The 18945-nt window shown below is 32.0% G+C and overlaps 1 protein-coding gene and 1 long non-coding RNA gene across 2 annotated transcripts; both read right to left on the bottom strand.

Moving 5' to 3' along the window:
- Positions 1-4271: 4271 nt before the first annotated feature.
- LOC143079242 (uncharacterized) lies at positions 4272-9344 on the bottom strand. Its single transcript, XR_012979365.1, has 2 exons — positions 9181-9344; positions 4272-6189 (listed from the first exon to the last, which is right to left on the bottom strand). It is a non-coding gene; the product is annotated as an uncharacterized LOC143079242 (long non-coding RNA).
- A 7136-nt stretch (positions 9345-16480) lies between these two features.
- Positions 16481-18350, bottom strand: LOC143078058 (acetylcholine receptor subunit alpha-1-B-like). Its single transcript, XM_076253055.1, has one exon. It carries the CDS (start codon positions 18268-18270, stop codon positions 17104-17106), a length of 1167 nt encoding a protein of 388 aa, XP_076109170.1. The 5' UTR covers positions 18271-18350; the 3' UTR covers positions 16481-17103.
- Positions 18351-18945: the final 595 nt, after the last annotated feature.

The raw sequence follows: 18945 nt of genomic DNA, 5'->3' as shown, positions 1-18945 counted from the left end.
ACTATGGGTTTTATAACTATCCGTTTCCTAAACTGAAAACAGCTTTTGTTGAATTTCCATTGTAAAGGACGTTTTAAAGTAATCACGAAACATTGGTGTACCGTTTTGAGAATATTACCAACAATTCTTTTTAGATTCTGAACCGGCTAATCAACGAGGACACATATGAATAGACGTTTCGCTGCTTCGCTGCTTCGCTGCTTTGTTGAACCATTTTTCCGATTTCTTACAATATGTGATCAAAACTTTCGCAGTTCATGACGAGTTCATTGCATACGTTATAAAACGATAGGCTTTTACGATGTTATCAAATAAAGAGGGTGGAAACAATATCTTTTTACTCGCATTGATACCAAATCCATTGAGAATCTTAACATCTTGTCTTAGGGAGGGATAAATCCTACTTTGTAAAGAATCACTCTGATTCAAACAAAAAATTCTCTGAAACTGATATTATCAAGATGCTTGATTTCTTGATTGACAACATATTTGTTACGTTCGGAGGACGTGTTTTTCAACAGACTGTCGGCATTCCAATGGGAACAAACTGTGCCCCTCTACTCGCCGACTTGTTTCTTTATTATTATGAGGCTGACTTCATGCAGGAACTTCTTAGGAAGAAAGACAAGAAGTTAGCAATATCCTTTAACTCTACTTTCCGCTATAAAGAGGATGTTCTTTCACTAAACAATTCAAAATTTGGTGACTATGTGGAACGCATCTATCCAATCGAACTAGAGATAAAGGATACTACAGATACAATTAAGTCGGCTTCATATCTTGACTTACATCTAGAAATTGACAATGAGGGTCGGTTGAAAACAAAACTTTACGACAAAAGAGATGATTTCTGCTTTCCAATTGTGAACTTTCCATTTCTAAGTAGCAACATTCCAGCAGCACCTGCATACGGGGTATATATCTCCCAATTGATACGATATTCCCGTGCTTGCATTTCCTATCATGATTTTCTTGATAGAGGTTTGCTGCTCACAAGGAAGCTATTAAACCAAGAGTTCCAAATAGTGAAGTTGAAATCATCCCTTCGTAAATTTTACGGACGCCATCACGAGTTGGTTGACCGTTATGGAATAACCGTTTCACAAATGATATCGGATATGTTCCTTACGTCGTAACTACAATCCCCTTCCCTTTCATGAATATGACCTACCGAATTAGACTATTTACCGGATTTGTAATCACATAAGCAACACGACGGGTGCCACATGTGGAGCAGGATCTGCTTACCCTTCCGGAGCACCTGAGATCACCCCTAGTTTTTGGTGGGGTTCGTGTTGTTTATTCTTTAGTTTTCTATGTTGTGTCGTGTGTACTATTGTTTTTCTGTTTGTCTTTTTCATTTTTAGCAATGGAGTTGTCAGTTTGTTTTAGATTTATGAGTTTGACTGTCCCTTTGGTATCTTTCGTCCCTCTTTTAACAAGAACTATCTTTAAAAAATATATCCGACGTATTTAAATTTGAGAATATGTTTAAAACTATCATTTCGATAACCTTCAGAAGCACAAAGATACCATTTAAATAACGTTTTCTCTGTTTGTGTTCAGTATTCTCGGTCCTCGTATCTTTCTGTTTACATTCACCAAAACCCCGCGGAAATCTCACATGCGTAGGTGCGTTCTTAAAGTCATGTACGTTCGTACAACAAAGTTTACATTAAGAATTATATAATTGTCCCAAATAAACAGCTGTCACGGATGCAAAGAGCTATTGGAGAAACAATTATTTTAAATATAAATCTTTGTAAGATCTAGTTCAAATATTTATAGTTTTTTCACTTGCTTTCCATCACGATATAATTAACGAGACGTTTTTTCAAACACAACCAAATCACCCCCCATGACAGCATTTTGTCCAATCACAGAAAGGATTTTAGAGCATGCGTATTCTGTTGCCATAGTTAAGCGTCCTTAAATTCAAAGGGCACAAACCGAAACTATACCGACTACGTCGGAAAAAACATAAATGTCTATTTTCGTATCAATGTCTTAAGTGTAAGGTTTAACATCTAGGAAGTGTTAAAATCCATTGATGATCCTAATATTTTTACTTATGTCTGTCATTTCCTGACAAAATGTAGACTCCACCTATCACAGGGTAAACTTTAATCGCAAATTCCATAAACGTAGCATAGATTTGTTTTAATATTCTTGTGGATTTTAATTTTTGTTTGGCTGACATCTTTATGTATCACGATGATCATTTCTTCCTTCTCACGAGCTTCCTGAACTTGATAAATGGAAAAGATGCCATAAATATTTGCTTATTCTGCTGGACAAATGCTTAGTGATTACAATTTTTGTTATATGGTATACATTTACAACGACGTGCCAAACTGTACTTATTTTGTTAATTATAAATGTAATAAATTTTAAATGAATGAATACCAATTCTGTTTGTTATTCAGAGTCTCTGTTAACATTTAAATACAAAACATGCCAACGTTTGCCCTTTTTGCTTAAAACTGATGTGTTCGACCAAACTTATATCTTGATTTCCTTTACATTACAAATAAAATTAGAAAAACATATAGATATGTATAGAAGAAATTTAACAACCAATCTCAGAAATTTCATTTGTGAATTAATCGCAATTTAGTTCAAATAACAATCCCAACTGTTTTTATTGGGTCCCCTTGATATATGCTTCTGAACTAGACATTGAAATAACCAACACGACAGCTACTACATGTGGATCAGGATCTTCTTATTAATTAGCGGTATACTACTGTTGCCTTTATTTACCCTTCCGGACCACATGAGGTTGCTTCCAGTTTTTGATGGAGTTTCTCATATGAAGTATTTTTAAATTGGGTTTTGTGTATGTTTTTTTTTCGGCATGATTGTTATGAGTTTGTATGTCCTTCGCCTCACTCATTAAGCTGTCTCTGTTTCATTTCGAAGCATAAACACCGAATGTGACTAGAGCGGTCGTATACGTATCAAAGTTGCAAACTAGATGAAATAAAGTTTCAAATAATCTCTCTCTCTCACATAAGCAGCATTATACCAAGTTCACCCCTCGTATAGACTATACATTTCTCAACTCATATACGATAACCAAGGGCTTGTAGCTGCTATTAAGACTTTGGAAAGTCATCCATGTCTTAGCAAAAAAAAAATAGTCCAGGTGTTTATATATTTCTTTCGGTCGTGTGACTTTTTACAGTATTTGAGTAGCTATCGGGTATTTTGGTTTTGGTCTCTTGGCGTTCCTGTTGCTGGTTAGTTGGTGTGATTTAGACAAACGACGTTTCTTACTTAATTGGTTTCAATTTATTCACCCTTGTATCTATATTCAATTAATTTTGTTCCTAATTGGGAAAGTGCATACTTCTACGGCCTTTATTATGTTTATATACTATCATCTCAGAATGATTTTTTGTTTGAATCATTATCAGATTTATCATCACCTACACTTTTTATTGTAAACGTCTTTGTCAAACTTGTTTGTATGTTTTTTTGAATTTTTTGTTTAGATGTATTGAATTTGTCTGCCTCATCTCAATTATCGGCACATTAACACATGTCATTCTAGTGAGAAATGTTACAACCGTTTTTCTTCGAAAAAGGCCTGCATCAAGGCAGAATATGACACGTGTTTTTCATTTGTTTCGTTAGTTTTTATGAGTTCCCCCTTTTCAATTTACATTGAATTTCAATTTTTTTTTGTCGACACTTTTTCGTTTAGGTAGCTTGTTAATACTGTGCATTGAATCCTATTTTCGACATGGAAATGCTATTCATGCATATTTATCCTTTGTCAATAGTGTTTGTTCTATGTGTACATCAGTCTTGATCAGATAATTCGATATGCTTTTCAATAACAAAAAAAAAACTAAAATAAAATGAAAATATGGAGATGTGATATAATTGCAAGGAGACAACTAACCACCAAAGTTCAAATGTAGTGGATGTAAGCAATGATACGTAACGGTACAGCTTTCAACGATGAGAAAAACAATATCGTATGGTAGTTTATTTATAGCTCCGACAATTAACATATAAGACAATTCGTTTGTGGAAACTAACGGTCTAATTTATAACAAAACAATCTACAAACAACAAATATGACGAACATGAACCAACAACAACCACTGAACTAAAGGCGCCTGACTTGGTACAGGGACATAACGAATATGGCGGGCCTTAACATTCTCATCAAGATAATGTTTCTAATTTTCGAAGCCTAGGTCTATGTCAACAATTTCTTATTGTTAAGAAGGGGAGAAAGTATAACAAAAATACCGAAATCTAATTTCAAAAAGATTGTATTTGTTGATTATTTAACTGCTCTAAATATTAGTGAGTAATAATGTTGTTCGTCATAATTATCAGGCATTAATTTAATCAAGAACATCTAACCCTTGCTTTATTTTGATCTACTTAGTGATCCGACCAAACTGATTTTAAAGTATACGTTTTCAGTCAAATGGTCTTTTGATTCAATGATATTGTGTTTGAAATTTTCTTAAGTACAATGTTTTCGGGGCAAGGAAACGATAATTTAACAATTTTTCCGTTTGTTTCTTTGATTTTTTGTAAAATATATATCCTTACACCATTAGTATGTCTAAGAACTGTATATTTTTCCTGTATTTTTAACTGATGAATTCACATGACCTTTATGCTTGATGTTCGTAAATAAAGAAAATATCCATGGATAAACTTGATAAATTATATTGATCAATTAATGTGGGAATTCCGTATGCAGTTTGAGGGTTTTTTGTTTCTCAAACATTTAATATATCATATTCTAATTTTCTTTTGAGTTCGGAAATAAAATTCCTTTTGCGATATGTAAAAACATAATTTAAAAATTAATATCAATACATTTCAATAATTTCTATAGATTAAAAACTGCACATAGCCCCACACGTCTAAGATCTCGATAACCTTTAATCAATGTCACATTTTTGTAGATAACAGAACATTTTTATTCAGGTATTCATATAATTTTTAAATAATCGTCGTTTAAACAAACTGTTTTCCATGTATTTATAAAAAATTTCATTTTGGTAACAAACCCAAAAATAGAAATTTACCCAAATCCAATCAAATGATCATAATTAATGACATTTTAACATAAATATAAATGTGAACTATTTGCACACTCTAAATATGAACAAATACCGTAATGAAAGGTAGATAGTTAAAAAGTAAAGTATCAAAAACACGCTCCATACTGGTAACTTGAACATCTTTACTACACTCAAACAAATCGAACGAATGGAAAAAAACATCGAACGAATCGAAAATTTCTGTCATAATATTGAATTGGTACAGGCATTTCCTTATGTCGAAACAAAAACTTGATACATGAATTTTGATAGTAGATTTTTTTTTATAAAATGTAATTGTATGTATTTCCCTGAGACTATTCAATATAGACATGAAGTTAATACTTCACATATCTGTATGAATCATTTCCAACTTTCATATTCTGAATATAAACCTCTTACAGTACTTACACTGCTACTTAATTTGTCAATTTTGTAATATGAATATTCTAGGTCATGCAATTTTAATCAATATTTTGTTGGTGTTGCATCTTTATAGAATCAGTAAAACTGTTGTTTTCAAAAGGCTTTTAGAGACACAAAATAAAACCCCAGGAATATTTGATAAATAATGAAAAGTCATCACCCAAAAATAAGCAACAAGCGTTTGATTGCCAAAGAATCAACTTTTCACCACAGACAAAAGACGTGGAAAGTTTTTTTTCTAATTCTTAAACTTAAAGCGTACGTCTAATCAGTAAGGACAAAACAGTTTTGAGAATGTGATTATCATTTGATGCAGTTCTCAGAAAAATGTGGTTTCCCCTTTGAACATCGGTAACAGCCACAGTCGATGATGAGGATTCTTTGACTGTATTGGAATTGGTGTATCTATTTTTTGTTGTTACTGAACTTGCAGCAGTCATTAGTGTACCAACAACTCTGTATTCAACCATGAGTTCCGTTCTTGCGGTCTCGTTGGTGCCAATTGTCCAGAAAGTCATAATTCTTCCAGAGAAAGGTGCAATGTACATTCCATCATTCTGATTATAATGATTTCCAGGGTTGTTTTGAGGTCGGTCGAAAATAACAGTCACCTCATTGCTCACATCTTTCATGCTCTCAGATAATGTTACGTAAAGCACATCTTGGTCTTTTGTGATGTAATCGCCTGTTGAAAAAAAACCAAAAAAAAACACACAATATTCAGAAAAAAATCACTTACTAAAATACATATGTATAGATGAACTCATCATAGATACCAGGATTGAAAATCCTTAGCATTTCAAAAATTCAAAGTTTTGTTTACAGTTAATTCTTAATTATGAACATATCAATGATAACTCATATCAACCCAGAAGTGCTGACTACTGGGCTGGTGATACCATCGGGGAATTAAAACTCCACCAGCAGTGGCATCCACCCAGTGGTTGTCAATTAACTCATCATAGATACCATGATTGAAATTTTATATTTACGCCAGACGCGCGTTTCGCCTATGACTTATCAGTGACGCTCGAATCAAAATATGTTAAAAAGGTCAAATACAGTACGAAGCTGAAAAGCATTGAGGACCACAAATTTTTAAAAGTTTTGCCAACTACACCTAATTAAGGTTATCTATTCCTGAGGTGAAAAACCTTAATATTTCATAAATTCAAAGTTTTGTTAACAGCTAATTTTTAATTATGAACATATCAATGTTACTACATGTCAACACAGAAGTGCTGACTACTGGGTTTGTGATACCCTCAAGGAATTAAAACTCCACCAGCAGTGGCATCGACCCAGTGGTTGCAAATAAGCTCATCATAGATACCAGGATTGAAATTTTATTTTTACGCCAAACGCGCGTTTCGTCTAAACAAGACTCATTAGTGACGCTCGAATAAAAAAACGTGTTAACAAGGCCAAATAAAGTACGAAGTTGAAGGGCATTGAGGACCGAAAATTCATAAAAGTTTTGCCAAATAAAACTATTTGTTTCTTGAGTTTCAAGTCTGAAAAAACAAAAAAATCATGCAAGGTCGTATAAGATTTAACACAAAGCACTTCCTTCTAATTATCTCTTAATTCAGCAATGCTCCAAAGTTTCCTCGAGTTTTGGCTGCGGAACAAAGGTTTGCAATTGTGTTAACGGTACGGTATGACAATACGTTTATCGAATACAGATTTGAATAAGCAATGGCTCTTTGTTGCTCAGAATATATAAGAAGTTACTTCTTTCCCTACAAGCCAAGAAATAAAAATCCAATACTAAAAACATATGATAAAAAAAATGTATCAACAAAAAGTAAGTTATTGTATAGCTGATATAATAATGGGTTGCATCATTTAACTGAGGATTCATCATTTTTCGTGGGGTACCAATTTTCGTGGAATTCGAGGGTACAGATAAACCACACATTTAAATGTTCAACGAATTACAATTTTCTATAAGGTTGTAAGCAGACAATGGAAAAACCAACAAATCAAATATCCACGAAATTGCAAGTTTTTTCTCGAACTTCGAAAATTGGTACAATCAAAAATAAATGAATCCACAGTATTATAAATTTGTTTTTCAACTTACATATGTAGGACTCTAAAGTGCGATGGTCAAGCTAAAGTGTGATGGTCTATGCTAAAGTACGATGGTGTCTCACGCTAAAGTGCGAAGGTTGCATGTTTGTTCGTTCATTGATATAATAGCTATCATATCTATGGTTCGCTAAAGTAAGATGGTGTATCACGCTAAAGTGTGATGGTCCAAAGGGTAAGATTCAAAGTATTAAAACATCGTGGTTTAAAAAGTCTTTTTGCAAAAGCTATTATGCTAAGGTATAACATATGTGATAGGCTTTACCATTTACCGGAAGGCTGAAGTAATTGTTTCTAAATTAACAAGTCCGACCGAGAAATAATTGCTATAAAGGTAACTTATGTTTTGAAAATATTATATTTCATGTAATTGATATTTGATTTTTTAACAATTCAGAGCATATTGTTATTTGAATAATTGGTGTAGATTGCCGTTCACCCTAATGTTACAACCTCCCTTACATTTGTCATTGAAAATTAAAAATACAAAATTCGTTCATTGTCGGAATATGCAAAATTTATTTGTATGAGCTTTAATCTAAATGCGAGAGAAATGCAAAGTTTGCCGAGCTTTCTACTTTTTCGCAGCGAGTACAAATACATGTTTTATTTTCTAACAATGTAATGTTTTAGCAGAAAATTTATAGTTCACGCATGAAAACATGTATCTTCATTATACCGACGTTACTTTTCCTTAAAATCGACGGCATTTTAACGGGGATCACAAAGTAAACTGCCGCATAAACAATGATTCGAATGTATCCGTATACTGTTATTTATTTATATAGTAAAATGGTGGACTGTAGGATACAAGTCCTTCTTCCAGCACTCGAAAAAAAAATAACGTTTGTGATTCAGCCGACAAGGAACGGTTAAATTAAATCAATTACTCGTAAGTCATTGACATTTGGTGTAGAAATTGTTAATAACATATTCCTAATCTATCTTCCAGTTTGTTCATTTTTAGTTTGTATAAACGACTGTTAACGTCATTATGGAACTATGTCTCTAACGTTTATATTTTCGAGGACCATCGGACTTTAGCGTATGGAAGCATCGCACTTTAGCGTAGACCATCGCACCTTAGCGTGACCATCGTACTTTAGCGTGACCATCGTACTTAAGCGTCCCCATCGAACTTTAGAGTCCTACACATATTATCAATTCCCAATCAAATATCTTATCATTCTTATTTATAAAAACAGAGCAATTTGCAAATATTGTTCCGGAAGACGGACAGACAAAGTTATATAAGTAAACCTATACACTTAGAGGATTAAGGGTATAATTTTACTTCACAAATCATCAGAAGCCTTCTATACTGATCACGGAAAGTTCCCAAGAAAAGGGCAAGATTAAAAGCTGAAACACATCAAACGAATAGATAAGAACTGTCATATTCCTGACTCGGTACAGGCATTTTCTTATGTAGAAAATGGTGGATTAAACCTAGTTTTATAGCTAGCGAAAACTCTCACTTGTATGACAGTTGTGTAAGATTTTAAAGTTTAAAAATACGGAAATACTAAATAATGAGCAAAAACCAAACGAAAAATTATAGTAAAATAAGTGTTATACTCACTTAAATTTTTCAATTTATTTTCTAAATCTTCAACTTGTTTTACAAGATCGACAATGATACTGTTTTCTGCATCATTCTGAATTGCTTTGCAATCAGTCAACAAAAATATCCGCACAAAAATAATGTAAATTTGAAACATACTGCTCAATAGAACGTGCTAGTTAAAATACGCCTCAACAAAAATGGTCGAAGAACTCTATATTTTTAAGTTTGTTGTTTCTCAAGAGAGAGGAAACATATTTGTAGTATTTCCGTTCAATCACAATTGTGCAACTATTTTATAATTTATATTTCCTTTTTGTCTTGTATCTTTATTCATGGGAAAAACGATATCTTCAACCATGAGTTCAGTTCTCCTGGTCTCGTTGATGCCAATTGTCCAGAAAGCCTTAATTCTTCCTGTGAAAGGTGCGATGTATATTCCATCATTCTGATTATAATGATTTCCCGGATTAATCTGTGGTCGGTCAAAAATAACAGTCACTTCATTGCTTACATCTTTCATGCTCTAAGATAATATAACGTAAAGTACATCTTGGTCTTTTGTGATGTAAACATCTGTTGAGAAAACAAACCAAATTGTTCAGAAAAAAATAAAAATCTTGAATGACTATATCTTTATATAGTTACAAGACTACATGAAAAAAGTCTTGTTACGGAGGTCGCGTAAGATTTAACCCAAATCACTTTCTTTAGCAATCTTTAAAACAATTTTAATTGTTGGTAGGAGAACAAAAGTTAAAAATTGTAATAACGGTATTTGAACAAAGGTATACTATTATATATATAGGAAGATGTGGTATGAGTGCCAATGAGACAACTCTCCATCAAAGTAACAATTTATGAAAGTAAACCATTATAGGTCGAGATACGGCCTTCAACACGGAGCCTTGGCCCACACAGCAAGCTATAAAGGCCCCTTAAAAATTAATAGTGTAAAACTATTCAAACGGGAAAAACAACGGTATAATCTATAAAAAAAACAAGAAAAGAGAAACGTACACGTATAAATTACATAAACAAACGACAACTACTGTACATCAGATTCCTGACATAGGACAGGTGCAAACATTTGCAGCGGGATTAAACGTTTTAATGGATCCAAACCTTCTCCCTTTTTCTGAAACAATAGCATAAGATCACAACATAGAAAAACACAGGATAAAATATCAATTGGCAGGCTTAATTCAATCAAAAAACATACATTAATACACTATAAACGAATAAATTTGATGTGCGATATCTGAATGCAAATGCACAGTTGATAAAATATTAGGGACAAGCATTCAAGGTCAAAAAGCAAACAAACAAGTCCAAACAAAGCTTTGCCAAGACACCACTGCGAAATATTTAACCCTTTGCCAATTTCGTGTAGTCTTGTAAGTATATGTATATTTGAGCTATTTGTCTTACATCGAATTTAGGAAAAGTGTTCACCTCTATACTTAATTCAAGACTTAATGCTCTGTCAGCCGAGATCGGGATTATAACTGATGCCCAGGGTGGTTTTCGTAAGAGGTATTCTGTCCAAGATAGTATGTTTATCATGCATGCTTTAATTTCACTATATTTGAGTTCAGGAAAGAAATTATTTGCGCTTTTGTAGATTTTAAAAAAGCTTTTGATATAGTGTGGAGGGTGGGACTATGGCAAAAATTATTAAAATATTACATTGGTGGGAAAATGTTTAAAGTTATATTGAGCATGTATACGGATATAAGTCTTGTGTTAAAAATGGAGAACTAAAAACATATTTTTTCCCCGTGTGAGGTAGGTATAAGACAGGGAGAAAAAATGTCACCTTTTCTCTTTGCCTTATACCTGAATGACTTGGAAGAATATCTGGATGAAAACTCTGTGGAAGGTCTAACATTTATGAACGAAAAATTTACAGAGAATCTTGATTTGTATATCAAGTTATTTATTCTTCTGTAAGCCGACGACACTATTATTTTTGTGGAGTCGGCAGAAGGGTTGCAAAAGGCTCTGAATGTTTTTGAGCAATATTGTTTTGAGTGGAAACTCACTGTGAATGTATCAAAAACTAAGATTGTAATTATTTCAAAGAGAAAGTTTAATAAGAATGTTACTTTTAAACTATGTAATGAAATTATTGAAATAAAGGATTCATATGTTTATCTTGGTCTGCTGTTTAATTACAACGGAAATTTCTTTCAAGCTCGAAAAAAACTGGTAGACCAAGCTCAAAAAGCACTTTATGCTCTTTACAAGAAGATACAAAATATATCACTCCCGATTGATTTACGGTTAAAATTATTTGATGCATTGGTGGTTCCTATTTTGACATATTCTTCGGAAATATAGGGATTTGAAAATAAAAATAATATTGAAAAATTACATTTACAGTTTTGTAAGCGCATTTTGGGGGTGCGATCCTCTACGCCAAGTTTTATGGTGTATGGAGAACTTGGAAGATTTCCACTTGAACTGCAGATCAAGATAAAAATGGTATGTTTTTGGCAAAAGCTTGCAACAAACGATAAAAAATGATCGGGTAAACTGTACAAGTTACTTTGGTACATGCATGAGCATGAAGGTTATAATTTCAAATGGTTTAACTATGTAAAATCTGTGTTTAATGACTGTGGCTTTTGTGAAATATATAATATTCCGGAGCAAGTTGATTATAATTGTATTAAAACTAATGTGAGGCAGCGTTTCCAGGACCAGTTTATTCAAAAATGGTTCTCTGATATAAATAACTCATCAAGAGGGGAATTTTATTTACACTTTAAAGAAGAGTTTTGCTTAGAACCATATCTGTTAAAATTAAGGCGGGGTTATAGAGTAAATATATGTAAATTAAGGGTATGTAATACAAAGTTTCCCATTGAAACAGGAAGATGGAGAAATGTACCACGAAATGAGAGAATTTGTCTTCTTTGTAAAGCTGGTCTTGGGGATGTGTACCACTATATATGTATATGTACCAATTATAAAGTTAAAGATTTAAGGGGGAAGTTCATACCTCCATATTATTTAAAATATCCAAATGTTAAAAAAGTATATTATACTATATTATATTATCCGAGAGCATGAAAGATGTAATCAATGAGGTGACTGTTATTTTTGACAGACCGACCGGGGAAATCATTATAATCCAAATGATGGAATATACATTGCACCTTTCTCTGGACAAGTCATAGTTTTCTGGACAATTGACACCAACGAGACCACAACGGAACTCATGGTTGAAGACAGAGTTGTTGGTATTTGATGACTGCAGCAAGTTATGTATCAACCAACAATGGATATAGCAATTCCAAAACTGTGAAAGAATCCTCATCATCGACCGTGGCTGTCAACGATGTTCAAAGGGGAAACCACATCTTTCTGAGAACTGCATCACATGATAATAACATTCTCAAAACTGTTTCATCCTTACTGATATAACGTACGCTTTAAGTACAGGAAATGGTTAAACATTTTGCATTTCAGTTCAAGCAATTATTATTAACAATTGTGTCTCAAATCAATTTCAGCTTCAAACATTTAAGCAATTTTTTATTGGAATTTTAATCAAATGTTCCTATTGTTTGCTTTTCTTTTTACGCTTACTGAAGCTGTATTATCGTAGTATTTAGTTCAAAATTGAGTTTGTATTTGAGATATTCTGTATAAATAAGTATTCAGAGGTCTACATTGATTGAATGATATAATAGAATTACAGGGGAGACAATGACGTCGCCAAAGTATAACGTTTTTTCTTGCAACGTGAACCAGTGATATATAAGGAAACGTTACATTTTCAACTGATTTCAATCATTAGCTGTAGAACGAGTACATGAACCCTTTTTAAAAGGACGTTGGATTTAATTATGCATAAAGATTACTTTTATTATTTTGATGAACAAGTTACTGATGAATTCTTTATTTAGATGAATAAACCAACAAAATTATTCTTTCTATCATTATGAAAATCTAATTCATGTTTTATTTCTAATATTTTGTTCAAAAGATATTCCAACTGCATTGATAAAAATCTGCTTATGTTTATCTTTGAACCAAAATGTTTTGTATTAAAGATGTAATATCCGAGAAACCGACATTTTTAGGAAATGTTTTGACCTTATTTATCACTAAAAGAGAATATGAAGGTATATAAAATAACAATAATTTTGATAGCCTAGATAAAAAATAGCTTTTGTGTAAATTTTAGTTCTTAACTAATTATGGAATGACTGTAATATTTTTTCTGTCTATGAAGAAATAACATAAAAATTTGGTGCACACTGAATAAAGCGCGTAGCGGGTTATTTAACAGTGTGCACCACATTTTTTATGTTATTTCGAATAGACAGAAAAAATATTACAGTCATTTCTTATAATTTAATTCTAAATTCCATTTTAAACCGTAGAAAACCATGAAAAAACGTTGATGACGTCACGGTCACATGACTAAATTATGTCTATGGGCTCATAACAAAATAACGTCAGCCAATCAGAAGACGCGTTACATCCAAAATTAAATTATTATGTTATAACCTAGAATATTTTTTAAATATTTCAGTTAACTTTGTGTCGTCTCTTATTCTTAATTAAACCATTATCTATATCACATCGTTTGTTTTATTATTGGTACGGTAATCTACCTAAATGTTGAAATACAATCAGCAGTTACTTTAAATATACTACATGACAAGTACAAGATAAAGAATGAATTGTTTTGCAGTTAAGGATGTTCGCTTGTTCTGTTTTGGAATTTTTGTCAGATTTTTGGTATCCTCTGGTTTGATCCATTTGAATGTTTTAAAAACATTTGCCCATTGACCCCCATTTTCTTTTTATAAATCTGTTACATGTATAATTATAAACAATCTGTAAAAGTCTGATGGAATCCTTGATATTTAGTTTTTGAGCACTTAAACTTGTCAATGATAAAGCTATGATAAATCAAGAGAGAACATTTTCCCGCCAAAATTCCAATGGCTTATATCTCGAACACGAGCACATTGACCTATGTTTTTTTGTTGCTCTTTTTGCTCTTTTGGTTCCTTTTTTTAACCCTTTATCAATATATACTTGTGTTATGAAAGGTTTGTTATTTTGAAACTGAGTATCAAACCTCCTTAAGATCTTGTGTTTTTTTTTATTCTAATCGCGTAATTTCTGTCCTCATTTTTTACAATCGCAACGACACTCTTATTCTGTTTAATAATATCTCTCTTCAAATATTTGCTACGTAAAGACTAACTAGACAGAATGCAAATGAAAAAAAAATTACAAGTCAATTAATATTTATTGATATTTAATATGCTGAATAAAAATCAAACAAAAGACAATTACTGTTTGACATCAAAAGAAAATCAACCTAGAATGATATTTCTAAGGATAAATATATTAAAACAATATTTCAATTCTTAATCATTATCAAATCGGATAAAGTATTGGCTAAAACCTTTATTTAAATAGGTTGATCTTAAAATATAGAGATTGTGTACGGTACGAAATAAGCACTGTATGAGTCTTTTTTTTATTTAGTAAGGTATCTGTTCATGAACAAGTGTCAATAACTTTGAATTCTTGTTTGTGTCAAAATTTCATTTACTATGCATTTGTTCGAAGTTTTCGGTTTCTTTTATATTTCTATCCTTTTCTATTGCATGGCAAGCTGCAATAGGAGCAATATGTTTTCCAATGAGACAACACAATATTAGTTTATGAAAGTATTACTCAATAATATTTAGATCAGAAAAATAATTCGATAATGGCATTCAGCTGATAACAATTTAATAATTTCTAATAACTAGCTTAACAAAACAAAATTACTGATAGAAGAGCTAAGCTACTGAAAAACAGAAAAATGTTCCAGCAAATTGGTCTTTTGTTGATACGAGTTACCGAAAGACGGGATTGATTCACATATGAATTCCCTCGATTGGTTGTTTATTTCATTATGTATTTTGTTTTCTATTTTTATTTCTAATTGATCTAGTTTACACATCCAAGTTTTAAGAAAATGGGTCGACCTTTGTATGTTTTGTACATACAACTTGGTTCAACCTACCATTTTTTCTCAAAATGCTCTGTACGAAGTCAGGAATATGTCAATTGTTATTAAATACTGCTGTTTCATTTAGTTATATGGATATCATTTTTTTGTGGATTAAGGAAACACTGCAGTTTCGTGGGTACTTGATTTCGCGGTTTTGACAAGGTATGTATAACTCTTGTGTAAAATTTCTATTTTGTTGAACATTTAATTTCGTCGTTCACCTATATCAAAGCATCCAACGAAAATTGGTGTTCAAAGAATAATAATGAATCCACAATAGTCCAATTTTATGTATATTGATGTTTGTTGCAATTCAATGTTTCTGTTGTTCTGTTGTTTCCTTGTTATAGTTTATGTGTTTCTTTCTCTTTTGTTTTGTAAACATGATTTGTTTTCTCTCAATTGTTTTATGAATTAATTATGAACAGCGGTATACTACTGTTGCCTTTAATTACAAACGTATCAACCATTCGATTTGTTTTTCTTGTTAAGATATGTTTACAATACAGTCTAATAAACAAACACAATTGATATTAATTTTTTGAAATTGTTCCTTCACCAGAATATTCTACTTGAAAAATACTCTAATAAAGACATGAATATGTTTTTTTTTGTTAATATATGTTTACAATACAGTCTAATTAATAAACACAATTGATATTCATTTTTTAAAATTGTTCCTTCACCGGAATATTCGTCTAGAAAAATACTCTAATAAAGTCATAAATATTTCAGTCTGCCTCATGGTTAATTTTTATAACAAAAGGTAGTATTGTATTTTGTATAATTGATATAATACTTTAAGATGTTAAAAAATATATTCTGTAAACGGCGATAATCAAGTTTGATCCATGTCCCATCGCCCATTACAGCTACGCTGTGCAAAAAGTGTGCATTGTGTAAATTCTCGCTTGTTAAACATTAGTTGGAATGGTGTAAAAATGAAGAACAATCCAATTGAATAAGAGATGAATTGGTAGTAGAGCTGATTTTTTTAGAACTTAAGAGATAACCGAAATGTTCGTCAGTGAGTAACATCCATCCTCGCTTTTACACCGAAAGTCTTCTAGGGTCAAAGTACGGTCTACGTAACTGTATAGTTAATCTCTATTATCGATATGTAAGTCTCTCACCCGGATATAGACTATCATACAAGTATATGACTTGTTATATATCAAAGTATTAGAATTATCGAATTTACATCAAAGTATTAATGATTTAATTTGAAGTATACAATATTTGTTCCTGTATATAACAGTATTGAGATAAGAGAAAAATGTCGAATAACAAATGATATATCATTATTAATTAAAGGCGATAAAATAAGGGGACAAATAGTGAAACTTTTAATTTTTGGTAATGAATATGGCTTGCACTAAACCGAGTTATCCAATTGTTATAATCTGCTGCTCTACGATGACTCGCGAGTGGTAGAGGCGATCATGGGAATCGATTAATTCTATCTTAAGGATAACTTATGATGTATGTTTTGGAAGTTCCACAAAGTACGAGTGCTATTGTACATTGTCACAATATCCCAATTATTTTAGACGTTTACAGCGTTTAATTGTTTATTCGATTCTAAGCACGAGTTCGATACAGAAAATATGCATACATACTAGTATTTAATATAAGCATGTACTTGGTTAATATTATACTGAAATATAGAAAGAATTTAAAGGATAGTTCATACCTAAACTTCATTTTCATATGTCCAGATTTATAATTGTGAATTTCTTTGTAACTGAACATGTTCACTGCATTTAACCTTTGTGTCATTTCCGATCGGTGTCTTGGTAAAGAATTTGTCGCCTAAGAAAAATACGAAATAGCAAAACTGATTACAAAAAAAAAAAAAAAAGGACTTGAAGACGTAATTGAGTCCATTAAATAAGTCAAGTTGATATTTAAAAAACCACAAAAGAAAAATAACTAAAAAATATAAGAATAATTGCAATGTATGTTCCATAGAAAATCAAGGAATCAACTACGGCCGACCCATACTTTGCTTTTTTAAGAAGTTCATTATTTTCATCAATCTGTTCAACACTTTTCTTCCTCTTATTCAATCTCTCAATAAAATAATTCATTACATATCCTAAGTTTTTGTCATTTTCGAGATAGAAGTATTTTGCACTGACGATAGTGCCAATCACAATTGTTCCACTGATTCCGATCATATCTATCATTACTATCAATAAGACGCTCATTGGTTTTGACGAAGTCGGAATGGACGCAGAAGCAAGAGTTAAAAATATTGTGTACGACAATAGAAGAGTCATTGACAAAGACACGCGTTCTCCAGATTCGACCGGAAGTACAAATACCAGAGGATTCAATAACGAAAATAAAAGAGTTGGAACAATGATCATTATTGTGAAATATAATGGTTCGCGTTTAATCGTAAGTTCCACGTAAAATAGACTGTGATTATTATATATAGCAGTTCTTGAAGAATAATCCTCCAGTTTCCAGTCCGAATGTGGTGTGAAAAAACTCAATAGAGCCTTGTCGGAAAGGGAGTTTAGTGTCAGTAGCTTCGCATGGAACCCCCATGGAATAAAAACAAGAGTGCACGTTTGTCTGTCAAATGGAAATTTTGATATATCAGTTAGACACTTAGCATTTAGAATTCCACCAGTGTTGTAAGCTACTTGTCCTGTGTATGAAATCATCGCCGGGAATTTAACATCATCTCCAACAGGATTCATTGAGTCGACTCTGTTAACAAGAAACATTGATGGTAGCCATACAGAGTCTGAATCAATAACAGTGAAAGCCACATTTCCGTACATAGTTGAATTCCACTTGAGGTCCGGATCTGTCCAATTGGTATACAATGCTCCTGTTACAGAAATGCTTTCTTCTACCTCGTTAAATGAATTCAACGACGTCAAGTAAAAAACGATACCTATCTCTAACTGTTTAGATGTATTCTCTATTGGAATCACCTCTTTTTTGTAGTTATTGAATAAATCTGTATGTAACGCTTTCAAATCAGCACTTGTCTGTGCGTGAACAATGTTAGTGAATGTAAGCAACTGTAGTAATAATCCATTGTTCCGGAATTTCATTATTTAGTTTTATGTTTCAACAAAATGCTAAATTTGCTAAACCACCAAGTTTTTAAATATTAAACCAAAGCTATAGATGTTCACTGTTCATCCAAAAAGATAATACTCTTCCAATTGGTTCTAATAAATATGACAAAACAATCAACAGACAAAGAAGAGTATCGAGTCAGAATTATAACAAAACGCATAATTAAGCCATGAATGAACCCAGATCGATTTTATTACTGTACAAATACAGAGTAAACATATCTAACGGCTGTGGGAAATTTAGAATTTAAAACGAGATCCATTTATATAAACATCCTTTAATCAATACATTTTCTTTCAACAATCCATTATATGTTATGTATGTATGTATTTGCATAGATGAAAAAAAAAATTTATTTAGGATCCTGACTGTTATTACGACAACACACAATACAACTAATTGTGAATGAACACATAACGACATCAATGTATTGCGATCGCGAGGGATCAACACATCTAGCAAATAGATACTGATATTAAAAAAATCGAGACTGTATGATAAAGTAGCATAGGCAAAGAAAATTGCTCTATGCTGGTAGTCATGGAATTTATTTTGTTTGAATTGAAATATTTATTTGGTATGAGAGAACATTGTGCAAGTATTTTTTAACGTCAGAACGTTGTACAGCATTGTCTTTTTCAATTATC

Source organism: Mytilus galloprovincialis, chromosome 6 (assembly GCF_965363235.1).
Source record: "Mytilus galloprovincialis chromosome 6, xbMytGall1.hap1.1, whole genome shotgun sequence".
Lineage (NCBI taxonomy): Eukaryota > Metazoa > Mollusca > Bivalvia > Mytilida > Mytilidae > Mytilus > Mytilus galloprovincialis.
Note: the sequence above shows the minus strand (reverse complement) of the source record. Positions and strands in the feature narration are given on the sequence as shown.